At 46.2% G+C, this 20,327-nt stretch overlaps 2 protein-coding genes across 7 annotated transcripts in view; both read right to left on the bottom strand.

The window, feature by feature from the left end:
- Nucleotides 1–5,124, bottom strand: part of ARHGEF12 (Rho guanine nucleotide exchange factor 12) — a 129,332-nt gene extending 124,208 nt beyond the window's left edge. The window contains exon 1 of one of the 4 annotated variants that reach the window (XM_084783594.1): nucleotides 4,235–5,124. In XM_084783594.1, coding sequence (XP_084639720.1) covers nucleotides 4,235–4,266 — 32 coding nt within the window. In that variant the 5' untranslated portion in view covers nucleotides 4,267–5,124. The remainder of the gene's footprint in view (nucleotides 1–4,234) is intronic. The other 3 variants (XM_084783592.1, XM_084783593.1, XM_084783596.1) reach the window with 3 other exon arrangements.
- Nucleotides 5,125–7,944: 2,820 nt separating this feature from the next.
- Nucleotides 7,945–15,784, bottom strand: TLCD5 (TLC domain containing 5). 3 transcript variants are annotated; one of them, XM_084783347.1, is made up of 3 exons: nucleotides 15,693–15,784; nucleotides 12,865–13,064; nucleotides 7,945–11,065 (listed from the first exon to the last, which is right to left on the bottom strand). In XM_084783347.1, exons 2-3 carry the CDS (start codon nucleotides 13,061–13,063, stop codon nucleotides 10,527–10,529), a joined length of 738 nt encoding a protein of 245 aa, XP_084639473.1. In that variant the 5' UTR covers nucleotide 13,064; nucleotides 15,693–15,784; the 3' UTR covers nucleotides 7,945–10,526. The 3 variants fall into 3 exon arrangements, with proteins under 3 accessions (XP_084639473.1, XP_084639474.1, XP_084639475.1); XM_084783348.1 differs by having other exon boundaries at nucleotides 12,865–13,039; nucleotides 15,693–15,778; XM_084783349.1 differs by lacking the exon at nucleotides 12,865–13,064 and having other exon boundaries at nucleotides 15,693–15,767.
- Between the last annotated feature and the right edge of the window lie 4,543 nt (nucleotides 15,785–20,327).

Consider the following 20,327-nt stretch of genomic DNA (forward strand, 5'->3'; position numbering starts at 1 on the left):
TCTCCAGCCCTCATGTTCACTTTAAAGCTGCTTCAAAATTAAGCTTAAAGCGAATTTCAGTGCTAAGTAAATTTCAACACATCAAAAACTTTTGTCAATCTACATATCAAAAATAGCAAGATCTGTAAGGCAAAACAAAGTCCAGGCATATCAAGGAAGACCTTGCTGTCTTTCCCACCTGTACCATCTGAAAACCTGCTGTTACAAAATCTACCCCGAAATCATTCACTGTGTCCATCAAAAAACACTCTCTTCCCTCTACATCTTAAATGAAACGTCAAGCACCACAGTTCCTACCAACTGTAGACTAACAACAGAAACAAGCCAGGGAGCACTGAAAACTATTAGGGTATTTTAGGGCTGAACAGAGCAATTAATGCAGACAGAAAAGCGGCAATGAGACATTCTATCACTTTTTTGGTCTTCTAACTTCATAGTAGTTACCATGCAAGTACTAGAAAGCATCCGTACAATTATTTTTAAAAAGCTTTTCAGGGGCTGGGAAGATGGGTCAGTGATTAACAGCACTGGCTGCTCCTCTGGGTTCAATTCCCAGCACCCACGTGGCAACTCAGAACTGTCTGTAACTTCAGTTCCAGGGGATCCATCGCAGGAGGCATACATGTGGTGCATGCAGGCAAAACACCCATACACATAAATAAATCTTACAAAAAAAAACTTTTCAGATACACTACATAAAAACGCCAGCCTTGGCTGGGTGGCACAGACAGCAGCACACACCTTTAAGCCCAACACTCCAAAAGCAGAGGCAGGTGGAGCTCTGTGAATTTAAGGCCAGCCTGATCTACAGAGTGAGTTCCAGGACAGCCAGGGCTACACAGAGAAACTCAGTCTCAAAACAAAAATCCAAAGAAAAGGAAAAACAAAACAAAACAATTTTAAAAAACCCAGCAGCCTTTACAAACCTACCATAAGTTTTACGGTTTAAAAGAAAGTTTGGGTGCTAGAGTATAAAAAGTAAGGGAGAAAAAAAAAGGGGGAGCAAAATGAATGTACGAATTTAACTGCAAAATAATAACAGGATGTAACAGAGTTCTGAATATCCAAAGTGACCAATCAGAGCCTGAACATAGCTGAATGCCATCCCAGCCCCAGCACGTCCCCAACACAAGAATAAAACCCTTCTTATCTTGTTCAGCCATGTGTCGCCTGCCACAAACTGCAAAACAGAACAACGCCCAAAACCAGCTAGTCCGATTTCAACAGAGGACAGACAGACTCTGTAGTCAGGAGCACCACAATGAAAGAACTCCAACTCATCCAGCTGGCCTGGTGGCTCTGCACACTCTACAGAACAAAGCCATATCACATACAGTACTTCAAACTTGAAAGGGTCTCTGAAAAGCTGCAGTGGCACTATTAATTTGCCAACAGTCCTAGTATGGGGAAAATATCCCCTGTACACTGGAATCAATGAGGAAAGGCGTACACAGGGCTGAGGGGAGGCTAGATTCCTTAGGAAGAACTTTGCTGAGGCACTCTGGCATAGAAGCATTACTAAACCAGTACTTCCAGATCTCCCCTCAACATATATTCAAACCAGCAACTACTAAACTACTCTCTTAAAGAGAAAGAGCTACTCTATATTTACAGAATAAGTTTAGAAGAAAAGGTAGTGGTCACATAGTAATTTTATTTTATTTTATGTGCATTGGTGTTTTCCCTGCATGTATGTCTGTGAGGTCTCTGGAACTAGCATTACAGTTGTGAGCTGCCATTTGGGTGCTAGGAATTGAACTTGGGCCCTCTGGAAGAAGCAGCCGGTGCTCTTAACCACTGAGCCATCTCTCCAGCCCAGTAATTCTCTTTTTAAAGAAAATTTAAAAAAAAAAAAATGCCAGGCAGTGATGGTGCATGCCTTTAATCCCAGCACTTGGGGGCAGAGGCAGGCAGATCTCTGTGAGTTTGCGGCCAGCCTGGTCTACAGAGCAAGTTCCAGGACAGCTAGAGGTATTATACAGAGAAACCCTGTCTAGAAAAACCAAAAAAAGAAAAAAGAAAAAGAAAAAAATTAACTCAGGGTGGTAGTCACACTTGGGAGGCAGAGGCAGGCGGTGGATCTCTGAGTTCAAGGCCAGCCTGGTCTACAGAGTGAGTTCCAGGACAGCCAGGGCTACACAGAGAAATCCTGGAGAGGAAGGGGGGTGTACAACACTTGACTTCATAGACTGTACAGCCACTGTTCTCACAGAACTATCTAAGAGCAAGAATCCAGCAGGGAGGTAGCCCACATCTCCAATGCCAGCACTTTAGAAGCTGAGGCAGGGGGACTGCCATGAGTTGGAGGCTATAATCTATTTTACAAGTGCCACGCAGCCAGACACACAGCAAGAACCTGCCTCAAAAAAAAAAAAAATTGGGCTAAAGAGATGGCTCAGCAGTTAAGAGCACATACTGCTCTCGCAGGGGACCCAAGTTAGCTATGCAGCATGCAGGGTAGGCAGCTCACAACCACCCATGGAATCCTAGAGCCTCTTCCAGCCTCTGAGGGCGCCTGCACTCAGACGCACACACCCGCACACAGAGATACGAACAGTAAACATGGCCAGTGGTTCTCAAGTTTTATTTTTCTTTTTTTACTTCTGCATGTTTTTTGTTCATACTCTGAAGTAAGTTATTAAAAAGACCTAAATTTCAATGCTTTATTTCCAAGATACCAGAAAGAGAACAAAAAATCCCCAAGAAGCAAAGCTGGGGAGGGGAAAAAAAAAAACCTTACATGGGTGCTTTTGTGTGACTTTTGTGTGGAATGATTCAGTGACTCTAAATTCTGTGTCTACTAATTAAACTCTGCAGCATTGTAATGAAAACCAGGACCACAACAGTTTCTGGTAAGTCGGCTTAATCTATAGGCTCAACTGACAGACAAGAGTTGAACGAACCAGCAGAAGAATCATCTGGACACCTGTGAGTGATTTCTCAGACGCAAGACACCATGAAGGAACAGGATGGGGAGACAGGAAGACACGTAACAGCTATCCCCACATATATGTAAAGTGTATGATCAGGAAAACAAAAAAATGAAGTCCTGCCTAGCAAAGTATACAAACAAAGGATAAACATAAGTAGTTTAAATATTTAAGGGCATCTTTTAGGTGAACGCTCATGTGACACTGGGCAGCATCAACAGGAAAAGGAAGTTCTGTCTCTGGAGGAGCTGTTATGGTACGATAACGGAATGTGGCCCCTTTAAAAATCAACAAATGAGAGACTCTCTCATTAGAAAATGAAGCTGCTCCCTGAGGGGCACTGCAGTTGCTCTTAAAGACTTTTGGCCTTACCCTTCAATTGTTTGTTTGTTTGTTTGTTTATGACAACAATTTGAAGGTTGACTTAAAACAAACAGCAAATTAAAATTGGGAAGTAACATACAACATCGGAATTAAGTTGAGAAATAAAATATGCTAAAGGAATCAATTACTTTCACTGAAAAGTACTCAAAAGTCAGAGAACTACACTTGAGCCACACATATTATACACAGCGCCATTTAACAACTCGATTAAAAAACAAGATCCACCTGCCCTGCCTAAACCAGACCCTAAGGTTTGCATCTTTAAATGACAGGGCTTCTGGACGATGAAATGTAAAAAAAGAATAATTAGAAGCAGGCCCCATGATTTTTCTCTCATTTCCTTCAGCTCCTGGAAACTGTCCCCAGCAAGAGCCTGTGATTTACTGGTAATGTCAACATTCTGGAAAATTAGGCAATTAATAATTAAACACTGTGCAGATCAACACATATCAACACAAGAGATCAGATTCACAAATCACCATGCAACGGGATGAAAATTAAGCTCCCAGAGAGAAATTCCTAAGATTAAGAGTCTAAGAACTACCACAGGACAAGAATCACCTGATGATGCACCAGTACCCACCGACCTCAGGCTCTGACCTTCACCCAAAATGACCTTCTTCTGCTTCCAAAACGAGTACACAATCCTGAGGCACCGGACAGAAAACCACAATCATAGTTTTCCTTCATTTCCTCTGAGAATATGGGGGGAAAGTTTCTCTTCCGAAAAACTGCATTTCCAAATTCAATCAACCGGATAACTTGGCAGCAACCCTAGACTAATTGCACAGCTCCGAAACAACCCTCTTTCCTATGCTTGTCAATTGCACTAGCTGAAGGCAAATCTTGCAATCACCGACTCCCTTGCTGTGTGCGGCCGAATCTAGGGTAGGTCGGCGACCAAGGAACTTCATACCCACCTGTCCGTGATAGTAGACTGTGTGCCACTCATTGGGGCCCTTGGCGAGAGGTCTTCTTTTTATCCAACTTGCATTTTACAGTAACACCTCCACACCCCACCCCCAGTGCTCTGGGATCAGGCCCAATTTCGGCAGGGACACAAAAGTCCAACTCAAAACTCCATTCAGTCATCTAGAACATCCGATTGCAAGGGGTCAAGGAAAGGGGATGCGGGTTGAAGCAAAACAAGTTATCTCCCCAAACCGAGCAAGTCGGCCACAAGGCGAGTTTCTAGAACTAGCAACGATCCTCGGCAAAGCACAGGGAGAAAACTTCGTCACAGAGGGAAGTCGCGAGCCGTGGGACGGGAACCCGGATCCCTCCGGGGCTGAGGCAGGATCGGCTCCCGGACGGGCGTCGGCTCCTACCCCGAGTCGCCAGGCCCCGGCCCTCGGGTCCCCGCTCTATCTGGGGCTGCCGGCCGCTCGTGGCCGCAGCCTCCGCCGCGTCTCCCGTCGTCCCGCGCCGGGCTCGCGCCGCCCCATGTCCCCGGGCCGAGGGCCCTTAGCTGCTCCGCGCCGCCCCCACCCGGCTCCGGCCACCGCGCTGACAGGGACCCTGTCTCAGCGCCCGGGGCAGCTCCCCATCCCTCGGAGGCCCCCGCGCTTCTTCCGCAGTGGCACGGCGGCTCCTCCCCGACGCTCTGGTAGGCGGCGGCTCCCGCGAGGAGCGGGAGGTCCCGACCGGGCCAGGAAGCCCGGCCCCGGAGCAGCGGCGGCGGCGACTCCGCGCGCAGGGCCGCTCGCCGGGTCTCAGGAGCACTAGCGGGAGCGCGCGCGGGGCGGAGGGGGCAGCCGGCGGGGACGGGCCTGGCGACCACTGCGGGCGCGCGCACGGGTTCCGGTTCCGGTTCTGTCTCCTGGGCCCGGAGCGGCTGGAGCGCGCCGAGCCGTCCCCTCCCCCGCCGACTTTTTGGGCCCTTCTCCCTGGGACTTCGGGAAGCCGCTTCACCCGGGATCCCTCCGCTTCCCGGACTCTCAAACTTGCCAGGATGCTTCCGCGCAACGCTGTTGCGGAGGAGTAGAGGGGAGCGAAAAAGTAGTTCTGCGGGGCGAAGCGGGCGGCTTCTTTCTCCCCGGCCAGCCCCTGCCCTTATGGTCCTGGGATGCTCTCGAGGTCCAGTCCAAAGTGTAGGTTCCACCCGGGACAGCAGATGAGCCATTCCACATCCCGAGGAGTTTACGTCTGGAGGGTCTTTGGGAACTCCCCGCCCCTCTTGTGCTGGAAACTTTTTAAGGGAATGTACTTGTTCCCAGTGTCAAAGCCTTTTGATGACTGCATGCGAACCCGGGTCCACGTGCCCCGACAGCAATGTTAGGCAAACCCAAACACAGACAGGTTTGAGGGTGGGCCACTCACCTGGAGCACCTGCTGCCCTAGCCTCGCAGCAGAGGTGGGGTGGGGGGCGGGCGGGTAGAGCAGACTGTGAAGAAAGGATCTGGACCCACACTGGAGCCAGGAGTTCGTGATATAAATATTGCTTTTAGGCTGTTTTGCCTTGGCAAAATGATCTGTATTATTTGCCAAATTGAGAAAGCATGGTGCTTTCCACGGCAAGTTAATAAGCTTGTTGTGGAAAGAGATGGAAGAAGAAATACATCTGTCCAGTAAACAGCATTAGAGATCCCTTTGAAGAGTTCCCAAATGTTTTCCGGTTTCTTTTTCGATGTGGTAGAGGCATTCAGCTATGTAGCTTTATGATTGAATAAATCTGCCCCTGAGGAAATGAGGTACCACGACACAATATAGTTCCCCAGTTCTGCCTGCAAACACCAAGTGGCTATTCCTTTTATACAATTATCTTCAGACTTCTGAGCTTCAATCCGTGTCAGTGGGAAGAGGCTTCGGCCATTTTGTGGAAATCAAATCTAATAAACAGTGGGTGTGGAGAGGAATCAATTACCTCTTAATAATGCTGTCTCTAAGTCATTCCACAACAGTGAAAGTAGCATTATCCCTGAACAGATGCATGAGCTCAAAGTGACGTTAGCATCGGGTAAAAGGTGGGGGGAGATAAACAGAAGCTTGAAATGACTCTCTTGCTGGATTTTTCTTTTTAAGTTCAGGGCCCAGCCAGCTAATTTTGTAATGTTTATTTTTGGAAAGAATAGAAGCAGATTCGAGTTCCAAGCTACTTTTCCTGATGATCAGACCTGGACACGTTGCCATCTGCTGGTAAATTCCAACATGGCAAGTCTATCCTGAAGACTCCACTCGTTTTTACCTATAGGTGGAAAGGGTTCCAAAAATCTATATACAATAAACAAAATGCAAACCCTTATCCCCAAGCTTACTCGGGTTGTATTGAGTGTACTGTCCTCCTCTCCCTTGTTCTAACAGCGTTGCACTGCAGGTATCAAATGAATGGGGGCTGATGACTCATCAAATCATGAATTTTAAAATTAAGTTCCCATCTTCCTTTCCAATGGGCCTCAATGCTTAAGCTTCAGGAATGAAACAAACTGGGAACATTTCCTAATTCACCTCCTCTTCCTTGCATACAAAACCTTTTGGCAAGCTGCTTTCAACGTCTTTCCAAATTTAACAGCCCCAAGGTTCTAACTGTGAGCAAAGAAGGCCTTTTGCTGTGGGAAAGCATTCAGAAGATGGTCAACAAAGGATTGACTAACCAGTGGTTATTCACCCCAGAACTACTGTTTCAATGATGAAAATCTCTAATCACTCACAAGGCACTGTTGTTGTTGTTTTTTTTAAATAACCTGTGAAAGGTTTGTTATAATTGCTGGTTGCTCCACTATCGCAAAGTGTCCACCCCCCTATGGAAGGCTTTTGTAGAGCCAAGCAAACCAAGGCCCTTTCCCTAGGCCGGACATCGCCCTTCACCTAGGAAGGTGGCACCAGTGACACAATCACTGGACATGCAGTTTCCAATGGGACTTCCTCTTCCCCATTGTTTCAATGTTATCAGCCGGGCACAGTGGCACATGCCTTTAATCCCAGAACTCAGGAGGCAGAGGCAGGCGGATCACTGTCATCAGCCTGGTCTACAAAGTGAGTCCAGGACAGCCAAGGCTACACAGAGGAACCATGTCTTGAAAAAAAAAAAAATCCACTGTATAGGGGGCTGGAGAGATGGCTCAGCAGTTAAGATCATTGACTGTTCTTCCGAAGGACACGGGTTCAATTCTCACCACCCCCAACCCCCGCAACACAACTGTCTGTAACTCCAAGATCTGACACCCTCACACAGACATACATGGAGGCAAAACACCAAAGCACATAAAGCCTAGCTGGGTATGGTAGCTACTACAGCATTTGGGAGGCTGCGGTAGGATTATTGTGAGTTTGGAGGCAGGCTACATAGTGAACTTCACACCAGCCTGTGCTACAGAGTGAAACCAAAAAAGGGGGGCAAGAGTGAGGATACAGCTTAGTGGTAGACTGCTTGGCCTGGCATGACTGAAGAACTGGGGGTGGAAAGCAACTGCTCAAACAGATAGTAAAATCAGAACGATAGTCTTCCTCTGTAGGCAAACTATTTTCTGCGTGCTGACTGTTGTTATCTCCCATATAAAAAATAGGATTGGTTAATGCTAAAGAGTAGATTACTGTCACCACTAAGTATGAATAGCTGTCGACATTCTTACAAGCCAAAGGCTCTTTTTTTTTTTCCTTCGCAAAACCACAACAAAGATACAAAAGCAGACTCTAGGTTTATAAAAAGTTATTTTATTTTTATAAAATTCAGTACAAATCGTATTGAAATATAAATCCTTCTTGAGCAATATCAGTGATGATTACACGGTAATTCAAATGCAAGTAAGTGTTCCCTTTTGTGTCTGGAGACACATGACACACTCATCTGCCCTTTATTTACCTGTGTTGTAAAACCAGGCCATCTCTTAACTGCTGAGTCATCTTCCCCTTTTTCTCTAAGAGAAATCTCTTCATAGTTACTAATTAGACCATCAAGACAAGCTGAAATGAAGATTCCCTCACCCCTTATCACTTGTTCAGGTGTCTCGTTATCAAAAAATAAATTAGAAGCAAAACAAAGCAAACCCTACAGACAGTCCCTTGAGTTTGCCTCAAACAAAGATCTACAATCCTTTACTTCTGAGGGGTAAAGGAGAACAGAGGCAGTATTGGATTAAGCCTGTTCACTTGTCTGGTCTGGAGCAGGTTGCACAGTGCCAAAATACAAAAGCCAGTTTTGTTTTGTTTTTTCGTTACCCTCAGTGTGCCAAGCCACTCTTTTTGACTATGCTTTTTTTTTTTTTTTTTTTTTTTTTTTTTTTTTTTTTTTTGGCTGAAATCAGCATGCCCCGGTTTCCAATTCTGCCCACAGTTTTGCTGGAAAGGATCACACCACCGGAAAATCTGGGGCACAAATCGTAGAATAGGAAGCATGGTTCTACCTGTCCAAAAACCAAAAACTCAACAGCCAAAAGAAACCCCTTTAATTATGTAACAGTTACCTTAAAGGTCCCGTTGTTAAAGTGCCTTTCCTTTTGCAAGAAGGAGTTTCTAACCTCTCCCCCTTGCTGGTTTCTGTAACTAATGCCATCAGTTACAATGTCACTCATTGGGTTAGTATCACCGCTGACTACAGAGCGAACTGACACTACTTGCTAAACTGATTCAGCCTTGCTTCTTCAGTAGCACCATTTCCTGGCTCACCACCTGAATTGACCAATCACTATTGATCTAAATAGCATAGTAGAAATAACAAATACATAAACAATACTTTTTTTTTTAAATTAAAGCCCTACATTGGAGCCAGGCATGGTGGCACAGGACTATAATCCCAGCACTGAGGAGGCTTAAGCAAAACAGAGTTCAAGGCTAGACTGAACTATACTAGCAAGACCATGTGGAGCGGTGATAAAAAAGGGAATGTACCTGAAAACAAAGAAAGGAAAGGAAAGAGGGAGGGAGAAGAAGAAGGAAGGAAGGAAGGAGGGCGAGGAGAAGGAAGGAAGGTAGGGAAGAAGGAAAGAAATAGCCTCATTACCCTGAGGCCAATACATACATTGAAATCTTTGGTTCTGCTTTGCAATATGTACCAGGAGCTGAAACCTGAACTCCGTCTCAAGTACAGTGGAACCCACATGGTAAATCCCCATGGAATTTAGCCACGGCCTCTCATGCCTAGCAGATTAATTCACAAAAGCCCTGAGAACTGGCATACTTTTCCTGGTAGGGCAGAACCCGTACAACAGGACCAAGTAAATCTAAATCTACTCACACGTCATTCACCTTGCACCCCGAGCACTAGCTCTGCCGTTTTCTGTGCACACCCGAGTTAACATGGCAGCCCTGACCTGCTATCCCTGTAAACGTCTGCTTACAACTGCACTGTGGAGAGGACTCCCACCAGAAACTCCTAAGAGTGCCTCACTGCTCTCAAACTCTTTCTGAAACAATATGGCTTCTGCTGAATGCCTGCTTCCGGGAAATTCTTCAGTTTTTGCCTTATGCTACTTAGAAGGAGCCTACATGACCTGTTGCCAGTAAAAGCTCTGGGCACCAAGTCTTTGATGACTTTGATGTTGTTGTGAATCACTCCTGTATATCCAAGCAGGAGACTGTAGAAACTTATGCTTAGGTTCCATGAGCTTTGACAGAAGTTCCTTTTTCCCCTCTGCTGAGTCTTCTCTGCTTCCTTTCATTGTCACAGATCAAAGCTCTGAGACTACAGGCTCAGCCCCGAGTCTCCTGGATGAGTCACAGAAGCCAAGGATATCCTTGGGAACCTCTGACACGTCAGTGTAGGGACGCTCAGTGGGAAGTCCCATCCCTCTGTCCCCTCTCTGCATCGCACATCCCATTCACAGATACTTGGATGCCCAACTCCTGTCCCCTCCTGAGAGTCCCTCCCTTTATAGTACATGGGGTGAGCATACTTAAAATGTCTCATGGAAATCAGGACTAAATGTGGGGAAAGGAGTTACTTCCAAAGGAACAAGAAACAGCACTAATTTGATTCAAGGTCTTTCCAAAACTGTCTGAATATCGGGCCTCCCATGAACATGGGGGCCCCCCGAAAACATGTGACAGTGGTCCTCTCTATACAGTTCTCTCCAGTTGTCAATCACCCTGAGGATGTGCAAATGCCACTGTAGGCAGGGGTGAGTGTCTCAATACTGCATATGCTTAGCTTGGAAACTGACTGAAGTGATGGATGCATTTAGCCCTTTTTCAAAACCTAAGTGCACTCACTACAAGCTCAATTCTGCCCTGGTCCTATGGCCAGTTCAACCCAATCCATTCACCAGGAGCAAGCCTTGGCTAGTGTGTCTTGAGATGCCCATTATGTCTTAGCTGCCGCTCTTCATCCCGCCGGCTTCTCCACGCGTGGTACTTCTTGATGCTTTTCTTCCATGCAAAGCGCCAGATGCTAACCATAAAGCACCAAGACACAGCATACATCGCTACCCCCCCAACCTTCACAAACCACTTAGGTGTGGGTGAGACCATTTCACAGAAAAGGAGATGAGCGCCTACACCAATCCTCACACCAGTGAACAGAGCCACAAAAAGGAAGTCCACCACATCCCCAGTGAAACTGTGGTAGTGGCCTGTTTCACGGAGAAACCAGCGCAACTGGAGCAGTGGGTTGGTGATCTCACTTCCAAAGAGAACCGCGTTGACCTCGGTGCCTGACTCCCCAAGTACCAGGGCCATGATGATCCCCAAGATGCTCAGTGTGTGATGAGCCAGCATCAGGGCACCCTCAGACTGGAAATAGATGCACCAGGCCAAGTCAAAGATGAAGTAGCCCAAGGTGAGACACAGAACGTGAACTTGGAGGGGTGTGTTCGGTGACCCTGAAACAGATCAAGACAGAAGAAGACAATATGTCTGGGAACTGGGGATCCCCCGCCACTGTCTTTCAAACCTTTCTGAATGATTAAGGACAAAAGCAATGACAGGCTCAAGCTTTTAAAAATGAAACCTAAAATCTAGCCTTATAACCCCAGCACTTGGGCGGTAAAAGGAGAAGGATTGGAACAACGGAAGCCAGTCTTGGCTACACAGTTGTCAGGGCCAGCCTGGATTACATGAGAGCCTGTCTCAAAAAGACAACATTCTAACATTTAAAATGGTGGCCTTCCAGCCGGGCGTGGTGGCGCACGCCTTTAATCCCAGCACTCGGGAGACAGAGGCAGGTGGATCGCTGTGAGTTCGAGGCCAGTCTGGTCTACAAAGTGAGTCCAGGACAGCCAAGGCTACACAGAGAAACCCTGTCTCGAAAAAACCAAAAAATAAAAAAATAAAAAATAAATAAAATGGTGGCCTTCCGCCGGGCGTGCTGGCACACTCCTTTAATCCCAGCACTGGGGGAGAAGGGGGCACAGAGGCAGGCAGATCACTGTGAGTTCAAGACCAGCCTGGTCTACAAAGTGAGTCCAGGACAGCCAAGGATACACAGAAAAACCCTGTCTCGAAAAACCAAAATAAATAAATAAAATAAAATAAAATAAATATTCCTAAAAAAAAAAAAAAAAAAAGATTGGTGGCCTTCCTTGTTTTGCTTTGTTTTTGCTTTTTCACGACAGGCTTTTCCTACTACTTGTTACGCAGCTGAGGCTGGCCTAGAACTTTTAGCACTCTCCCTGGTTCAGCCTCTAAGGCTACAGATGACAGACAGAGCCTACAGAGTAAAGGCAAGGCAAGCCTGAGTAGTGAGACCTGGTCTCAAAAGAATATCAAGAAAAATAATAAAATGGTAATAAAACCTCAAAATGTTGATGAATGATTTGATTGTTCAACTACAGTATTTCTCCTATGGAAAAACATAAAATACTTTGTTGTTTCAGTGACTATTCTAACTCCCCCATTTTAACCAGCTACTGGCTTGTTTCCAGACCCTTGGGCTACTCTGTCATGCACGTCAGATTTATTATTATTTATTAACCTAAAGGATTAGGTTGTTAGACACTGGCAGCTCTAACCCACCCAGAAAGAAGACTCTGGAGAAAACTCCCAAAGCCAGAGTGTCCTCGTGTCCCAGAACATGATGTACAAAGACCAGACATATTTGAAATCATCAAGAACCTTCAAATAAAACACAAAACTTAAGAATTTATTTCATTTCAGTTTGATAGAAAGTTTACAAATTGGAAGCCAGCTTGGGCTACAAGAACCAACCTCAAAAAAGTAAATAAAAATAAACGAAGTTGCATGAGCCTATGATCCAAGCTACTCAGCAGGCTGAAGCAGGGGAGTATAAATTCAAGGCCAGCTTTGACTACAGAATGAGTAGCCAGACCAGCCTGATCAACTTAGTGAGACCCTCTCAAAACAAACAAACAAACAAATAAACGTAGAAAAGATCAGGGACACAGCCCAATGATAAAACACTTGCCTCATATGTTCACAGCCCTAGATTCAATTCCCAGTAACACAAAAAGGCAAGAAAAGAAAAGGACCCCAGAGGCACAAAAAGATTTATGAAAAACAGAAGCAACAGGCGACATAAGCAATATCAAAGTTGACAGTAAAGACGGCAATACAAAGTATTAGAATGGGAAATGTTCTTTAGTGTTACACAAATTTTTTTTTTCAAGTCCCCAAATCATAAATCCCTAAGGGGGAAAAAATCTCTAGCATCCCCTCTACCTACCTGGGTGGGTAAAAGGCCAAGGGCCATCAATGAAGCCAATATAAGCAGACAGGCCTATAGAGAGGACTCCATGGGTGAAGGTCACCAGCCGGCAGCTCCACTCATAGCTTCGGTGCTTATTCAGGCGGCAGAAAGATGTATAGAGTGAGAGCCAGGCACCCAGGCTGCACAGCACCTGCAGACACAGACCTAATGCCATCCTGTGACAGAAGAGACCAAAACCAGGAAAACAAAAAAACGCACCCTAAGAAAGCAGCAGCGGCTCATTTTTGCACATGTACCCGAATTGCTACTATAAGATAACAAGACAGGGCCTTTACTGGAACTCTTCACTATGTATGCATCCAAGACTTCTATGTAAATGTGGCTGCTGTATTTAAAACTCCAAGCCCCCGAGAGAAATACAATGCTGGCACCTGATGACAGCTGTGACCTGGAAACCAGCAACTGCCCTCTGAAGTAAAACACTAGCTCCACGCTTAACTAATGCTGACCTTTCAGAGATTCTGACTTTGGACGGTGATACACAATGAAACAAGTGTATTATCTAATAATGTGCTCACACTTCACAAATGCCAGCACTAGCCAGGCATAGAGGTGTGTGCCTATAACCTCAGCTACTCAGGAGGCTGAGTTAGGATGATGTCAAGTTTGTAATCAGTTTGGTCTACATAAAAGGTTCAAGGCTAGCCTGGCTATTTACAGAAGCCATGCCTCAAAATAGAATGAGAAAAGACTAGGGTTAGGTTTATAGCTCAGTGGTAGAGCACTTGCCTTTCTTATGTGACACCTTGGATTCAATCCCCAAGATCGATCCCCCCCCCTCTCTCTCTCTCTCTCACACACACACACACACACACACACACACACAAAGAGAGGAGTGAAGACAGCTTAGCTGGTAAACATGCGAACCTGAGTTTGAACCCCAAACTCATGTTAAAAAAACAAAAAGGCAAACATGGCAGTGCATGCTAGCCACCTCAGTGCTGAGGAAATGCAGACAATCGATGAATTCCTGTGGAGAAATCCTATCTCAAAAAGCAACGTAGAGAGGGACAGAGAATACCACCAGAGGCTGACCTCTGGCTTCCATATGCATGAATATTTGTGTGTATGGACTCAAACACACAGAGGCAAAGCTCTCATAAAAAATAAATACATAAGTAAAATACCACTTTGGTTTCTGCTAGAAGTCATACGACACCAAGCATTTTAATGTGGTTAAGCCGAAACTAAATTTGGCTGAGGTCTGGATTTGGGTCATAGGTTTATCAGTCAAAATCGAAACTTGAGGCAAATGTAAATAGAGAGCCAAACAAAGACTCCAGCCGTCTTGGAAGGCATCCCAACTCTATTATTTATCAACAAGGAAGCAAAAGGATTTTTAAGTAAATGTTGAGATACAAAAATATCCTTAAGGCAAGTATTCAGTTAAAAGAGAAACAAAGAAGCTGGTGAACGTTTGTAATCCCTGCACTGGGCAACAGAGGCAGGAGGATCACCCAGAGGAAGACTGGTCAACACAGTGAGTGCCAGGCCTGACAGGGCTACACAGTAAGACCTTGTTTTAAAATGAAGACAGATAGGCAGACAGACAGACAGACAGACAGATGGTAGATAGATTGTAGGTAGATGGCTGGATGATCTATAATACATAAATAGATAGATGGTAAAGTCAGAAAACTTACAGTTTTACATTTTTGCTGATACATTTAAACAAGAATAGTCAACACTGAGTTACTTCAGTCATACAGAAGTAGACTCCAAAAAGGACTAACATGTCATTGTTAATTAGCTCCTCTGTTGAAAGTACAAATAAAAGAGAAATCCCAAACACGTCAGCTACACGTCTCATCTCTGCAGGAATTCTCTGCATGGCTGCCCTTTAACTGTTCACCCTTTTCTGACAAATGCAGACCAACACCCCTCAATACACACACGAGCCACTCCCAGGAATGTTATCCAAAGAGGGCTTGGGCAAAGGGCAAGTTTTATCCAGCTTTCATGAGAAATCAGGCTCCCATTCAAGAAAACAGTAGGTGTTCATCAGAAACCTGTAAGTGGGGAAATCTCTTTAACCTGAGGAATGTGTTTAAACCAAAATTAGGGAACAGAAATTAAGGGGCAGAAAGAAAGGGGGGAGGGAAAGGTCAGTTCAGTTCTAAGACACATTTTCTGAAACTTCTAGGCCAATCTTCAGAGTAAGAGCCAGACATACAAAGTACCCGAGTGAAAAGCAATATCCCCCTTACTTCCTTTCAGAGGCCAGGGTCACTGGCCAGTAAGGCGGATCAGCTGATTGGGACTCGGCGATTAGTATTTTTAGAGTCCTCTTCTCTGAATCCTAATTCCCTGGCCCAAGAGAGGAAACAGTAGCCCATTTACAAACACTCCAGTAAAAAGCAGACATTTGTAAACAACAGACACAGCTCTGTGACCTTGAGCCTGCGTGTCTGGTGTGGGGTCTGGGAGGTTCCCAGGCCCTCGCAGCTCAGTGCCCCAGCTCCTCCATCCCGGAGAGCAGAGGCGCTGGGCGGGCGCCTGGCTCCCGGCCTCGAGAGAGCTGCAGCCTGGGGCTCCGAGCCAGCTGCAAGGTCGCATCCCGCGGTGGGGACCTGCCCAAGGCTTAAGCCACGCCCGGCTTCCCGCCAGGATCGCCCCATCCTGGACCGTTATCTAGGCATCCAGCCGTGTGCCCAGAGCTTGGCGTTGAGAGGCCCCGGCGCCCCGGGGCAGAGGAGCCCGCGCGCACCTGGCCGCCCGCCCGCCTCCTTCCCCGCCTGCGCCAAGGGCAGACGGGTGCCCATGCCGCCTGCTAGCGCTGTTACCTGGCAGAGCGCACCGGGAAGCCTCAGGCTCCCGGACGCCCACAGCCCAGGGCCCGGATCGCGGCGACAGGAAGCTGTAAGGGGCGGGGGGGGGGGGGGGGGGGCGGGTTGGTAGACAAGGCTGTGACGGCGGAGGAGGAGGAGCCGGGGGTCTAGGGGCACCTGCTGGCTGGGAGGACAGAGCGCAGAGTGGATGCTGGGCCAAAGAAGGGAGCAGGATGGAGGGTCCTTCTTTGGACCGGGAAGAAAAGGGCGGTCTGTTGTGCTTGTTTGTTGTCTGTTTAGATCGTCATGGGACTGTGGATGGAGAATGTCTGGCTTTTTAGTCGTAGAATGTTTGCCTATGTGTGCGGTCCTGGATTCAACCTCCAATACTCTATCACAGTAAATCTTGATCCATTCTGCCATCTGTGAGATGGAGCTGGAACCGCCTCTTCACTAAGCACTTACTGAGCACCGACTAACCTACTAAGCACCCACAACCTACAGTACACTACGGGTGACGCAGGATCCTGTCTCCTACTTAAATATGAGTAGTGAAACAAGCACCTTTATGTATATTAAGCATTATCCCTAAGTGGGCGTAAACATAAGGGGTTGGAGAGATGGATAAACAATTAAAAGCCTTGGCTGCTCTTGCACAGGTCTGGAGTTCAGTCACCACACCCATGTCAGGCAGCTCACAACGGCCTCTAACCCTAGCTCGGAGGATCCAACGCCCTCTTCTGGCCTCTAGTGACACCACACATGTGTGCACACATGCAGACCCACACATACACATTTTTTTTAAAAAAGTTAATTCTGTTTGGGATGCAATTGGACAAGGTAAGTCTATGCCTCCTTCCTCATCCACACAGAATGGGGAGTGTGCTGCTTCTCTCATAGATTATTGTCACAATTGGAACAATGACCAGCACATGGAAGTCCCTAGAAATTATTGTCTGTTAACTTTGGAATATCTTTTCCCCAATAGTGGGATTAAACCGGAGGCCCCCCTATAAATAAATAAAAATTTAAAACCGGAGGCCCCAATCGTGCTAGACAAGTGTTCCACCACAAGCTGTATTTCCAGGCCTTTATTTTATTTATGAAAAAAAAAAATCCTCGTTTCTCTCTAGATGGTGAGTTTGAAGAAGCATGAGCATAATGTAAGTGGTATATGCCTGTAATCCCAGCGTTTGGGAGGCTGAGGCAGGAGGATTATAAGCTGGAGGCTAGCCTGCATACTTTGTCTCGAAATTAAAACACCCACACACATGAGGGTGGGGGTGGGGTTCAACTAGAAACAGTGGGATGGGGGGTGGGGTGGGACATGGCTTGTCCATCAAGGTGCGAGGGAGCCCAGAAGTGAAGATCTGTAGAGGAGATGTGTTTAGACAATGTGTAGGAATTATAAACGGTCTCATTTTGGTCATCTATCATGCTAACCCTTCAAAGGTAAAGGTGGCAGCGTTTTCACCTGTTTCCCTAGGCCCAAGTATGGGACAGGTATGGCGAGTGTTTGTTGGTTGACTTTAATGAAGGAGTAAAGTCAGTTGGTTCACACCTGTATTCCCAGCACTCAGGAGGCAGAATCAGGAAAGCAGGAACTCAGTGCCATTCTCAGCTGCATAGCAAATTCAAACCAGGTTGGGCTGCAGGAAACCTCCCTCAGAAGGAAGAGAAGCCAGAATTAATAGAAAACGACATTAGAAGCAGCACAGGGGACTTCCCAAAGCTTATTGGTCATCCGCATTACTTGGAAAGTGATTTCAAAACAGCCACTTAAAGATGACGTCTTAAATGTTACGATCCGGTAGGGTCTGATGTGGGGCAGAAATAAGTATGCTTTGAAATCTGCCTGGGGTCATTCAGATGATTAGTCACATGTAAGAGCCACTGCTGTCTTAATGCCAGCTCCAGGTGTCTAGCCAAGGTATCTCCTTCAGTGGCTAAGAGGAAGTCTGTGGTGTTTTGAGCAAGGATGTTATATTACTGTGCTCTCTCAGCTTTTGAGGTTCAATGTGTGGTCTAGGGATGAGAGAACAATCACCAACAAAATCAACATCTCTCAGACGTTTGTTAGACACACATACAAGCCAGATCCTGACACTGAACACACTAAACTGGAATCTGCATCCTAACAGTGATTCCCTGGCAGTGCTGAGTACTGAACACAGGGCCTTGGCCAGTGGCAAGCACTCTGACACTGAGCTACTATACCCACCCAAGCCTTGGGCGTGATTCACAACCTTCCGAAACAGAACTATTTAAATAGCTTTTTAAGCCAGCTGGTGGTGGCACACGCCTTTAATCCCAGCATTATCTTTGGTGGAGGCAAAGGCAGGCAGATCTCTGTGAGTTTGAGGCCAGCCTGGCCTACAAAGTGAGTCCAGGACAGCCAAGGCTACACACAGAAACCCTGTCTTGAAAAACCAAAATATATAGCCAGGCGGTGGTGGCGCACTCCTTTAATCCCAGCACTTGGGAGGCAGAGGCAGGCGGATCGCTGTGAGTTCGAGGAAGGCTACACAGAGAAACCCTGTCTCGAAAAACAAACAAACAAAAAACAAACAAACAGATGCTCCAGAAGCGCTCAGCTGAAATTCAGTGTGACAGCAATTGGAGAAGACACCCTAGAAGTGTGCTGAGACAGACCGAACGACAGAGAATGGCAACACAGTGAAACGGGACAGGACTATAAGCAGCCTCAACCCCTTGTGTTTGTTTCAGCATTTTGTTTCGTTTTCATTCCAGCCTCTTGATCTGGGATGTGAATTTCTCCTTGCTGCCTGTATTTTCCATAAAAGAACAGACTACTAAAGACTGAAGGCGTCTACAGGGTTAGGGTTGGGAAGGTGTCGTTTCTCCCAAGGATAACGGACTTTTATACAACAGTTACCAGGGTTCTGAAATCCAGACTTATTATCTGAAATGAAATGGTTCTGCCAGGGGGTGGTGGCGCACACCCTTAATCCCAGCACTCAGGAAGCAGAGGCAGGTGGATCTCTGTGAGTTCGAGGCCAGCCTGGTCTACAGGGTGATTCCAGTACAGCCAAGGCTACACAGAGAAACCCTGTCTCAAAAAAAGAAAGAAAGAAAGAGAGAGAGAGAGAGAGAGAGAAAGAAATGATAAAATGATACACTGACTTATCTTTTTTTTTTTTAAGATTTTGTGTGTGTGTGTGTGTGTGTGTGTGTGTGTGTGTGTGTGTGTGTCTGTTTTGCCTCCATGTATTTCTGCCCACTATATGCATGCAGTGCCTGCAAAAGAGGATAGAGTCAGACTTTCTGGAACTGGAGTTACAGATAGCTGTGAAAAGACATGTGGGTGCTGGGAATTGAATCTGAGTCCTCTGCAGGAGCAGCCAGTGTTCTCAGTCCACTGAGCCATCTCTCCAGCCCCTTAAACTATATTAATTTATCTTTAGGCAGTCTCAGCTCCACCAAATCAGTGAAGGTCCCTACTAATGTCATCACAATCACAAGAATAATCACAGATTTGTAAGATGTTGTCTTACTGCACAAGCCATTGTTACAAGTCCTTTTACTGTGGTAGTTTATATAGGCTGGAGTCTACCTATAGGTCCAATTTACAGCTAAGAAACTAAGGCACAGCCGGGAGAGGTGGTGCACGCCTTTGATCCCTGCACTCGGGAGGCAGAAGCAGCCGGATCGCTGTGAGTTCAAGGCCTGCCTGGTTTACAAAGTGAGTCCAAGACAGCCAAGGCTACACGGTGAAACCTTGTCTCAGGAAAAAAAAATTATGCCCAAGGGTGACATAATCAGTTGAAAGGAAGTGGGCAGTAACTTGACAAGATGACTAAGGGGACATGCTGATATACGCTACCTGGAGTCAGTGTGGCGGCATAGGAAGATTAGGAGTTCAAGACTATTCTTAGCTACGTAGTGAATTATTTCCAACTTGGGCCAGATGGATCAATTCACAACTGTTCAGTTATTCATTACAAGCATTTTTTATTGTACATAGAAAGCTCTCTGTTCTTTACAAGACCCTGTCTCTAAGAACCAAAATGCAACATTGATGACAGCAGCCGAAATGAGAGAGAAAAAGGAGTTGCCTTTGCTTCCCTAGAATTTCCCCACAGGTGTGTATACTACATCTCTGCATCTTCTCTCTCTCTCTCTCTCTCTCTCTCTCTCTCTCTCTCTCTCTCTCACACACACACACACACACACACACACACATACACACATACACACACACACACACACATACAGAATGTGTGTGGAGGTTATGAAAACTTTGACAGCAGTACAATTTGGTTTCTGAATGTTTACAGATAAATAATAATAATGATAATAACAACAGCAACTAGAGAGATGGCTCAGTGGTTAGAGCTTAGAGGACCTGGGTTCAATTCCCAGCACCCACATGGCAGCTCACAACTGTCTGTAACTCCAGTCCCAGGGGACCCGACATCCTTACACAGACATACATGCAGGTGAGGCATGAATGCACAAAAAATATAAGTAAATAAATCTTTTTAAAAAATAAGTCAAAGTCAAATATGTAATCCTAGGGTGTTAGCTGGGTGTGGCAGCACACTCCTTTAATTCCAGGGCTCCAGAGGCAGAGGCAGGTGGGGCTCTGTGTGTCTGAAAGCCAGTCTAGTGAGTTCCAGCAATTAGAGC

The sequence above is a fragment of the Acomys minous genome (assembly GCF_964271855.1).
Source record: "Acomys minous genome assembly, chromosome: 5".
In the NCBI taxonomy this organism is placed as follows: domain Eukaryota; kingdom Metazoa; phylum Chordata; class Mammalia; order Rodentia; family Muridae; genus Acomys; species Acomys minous.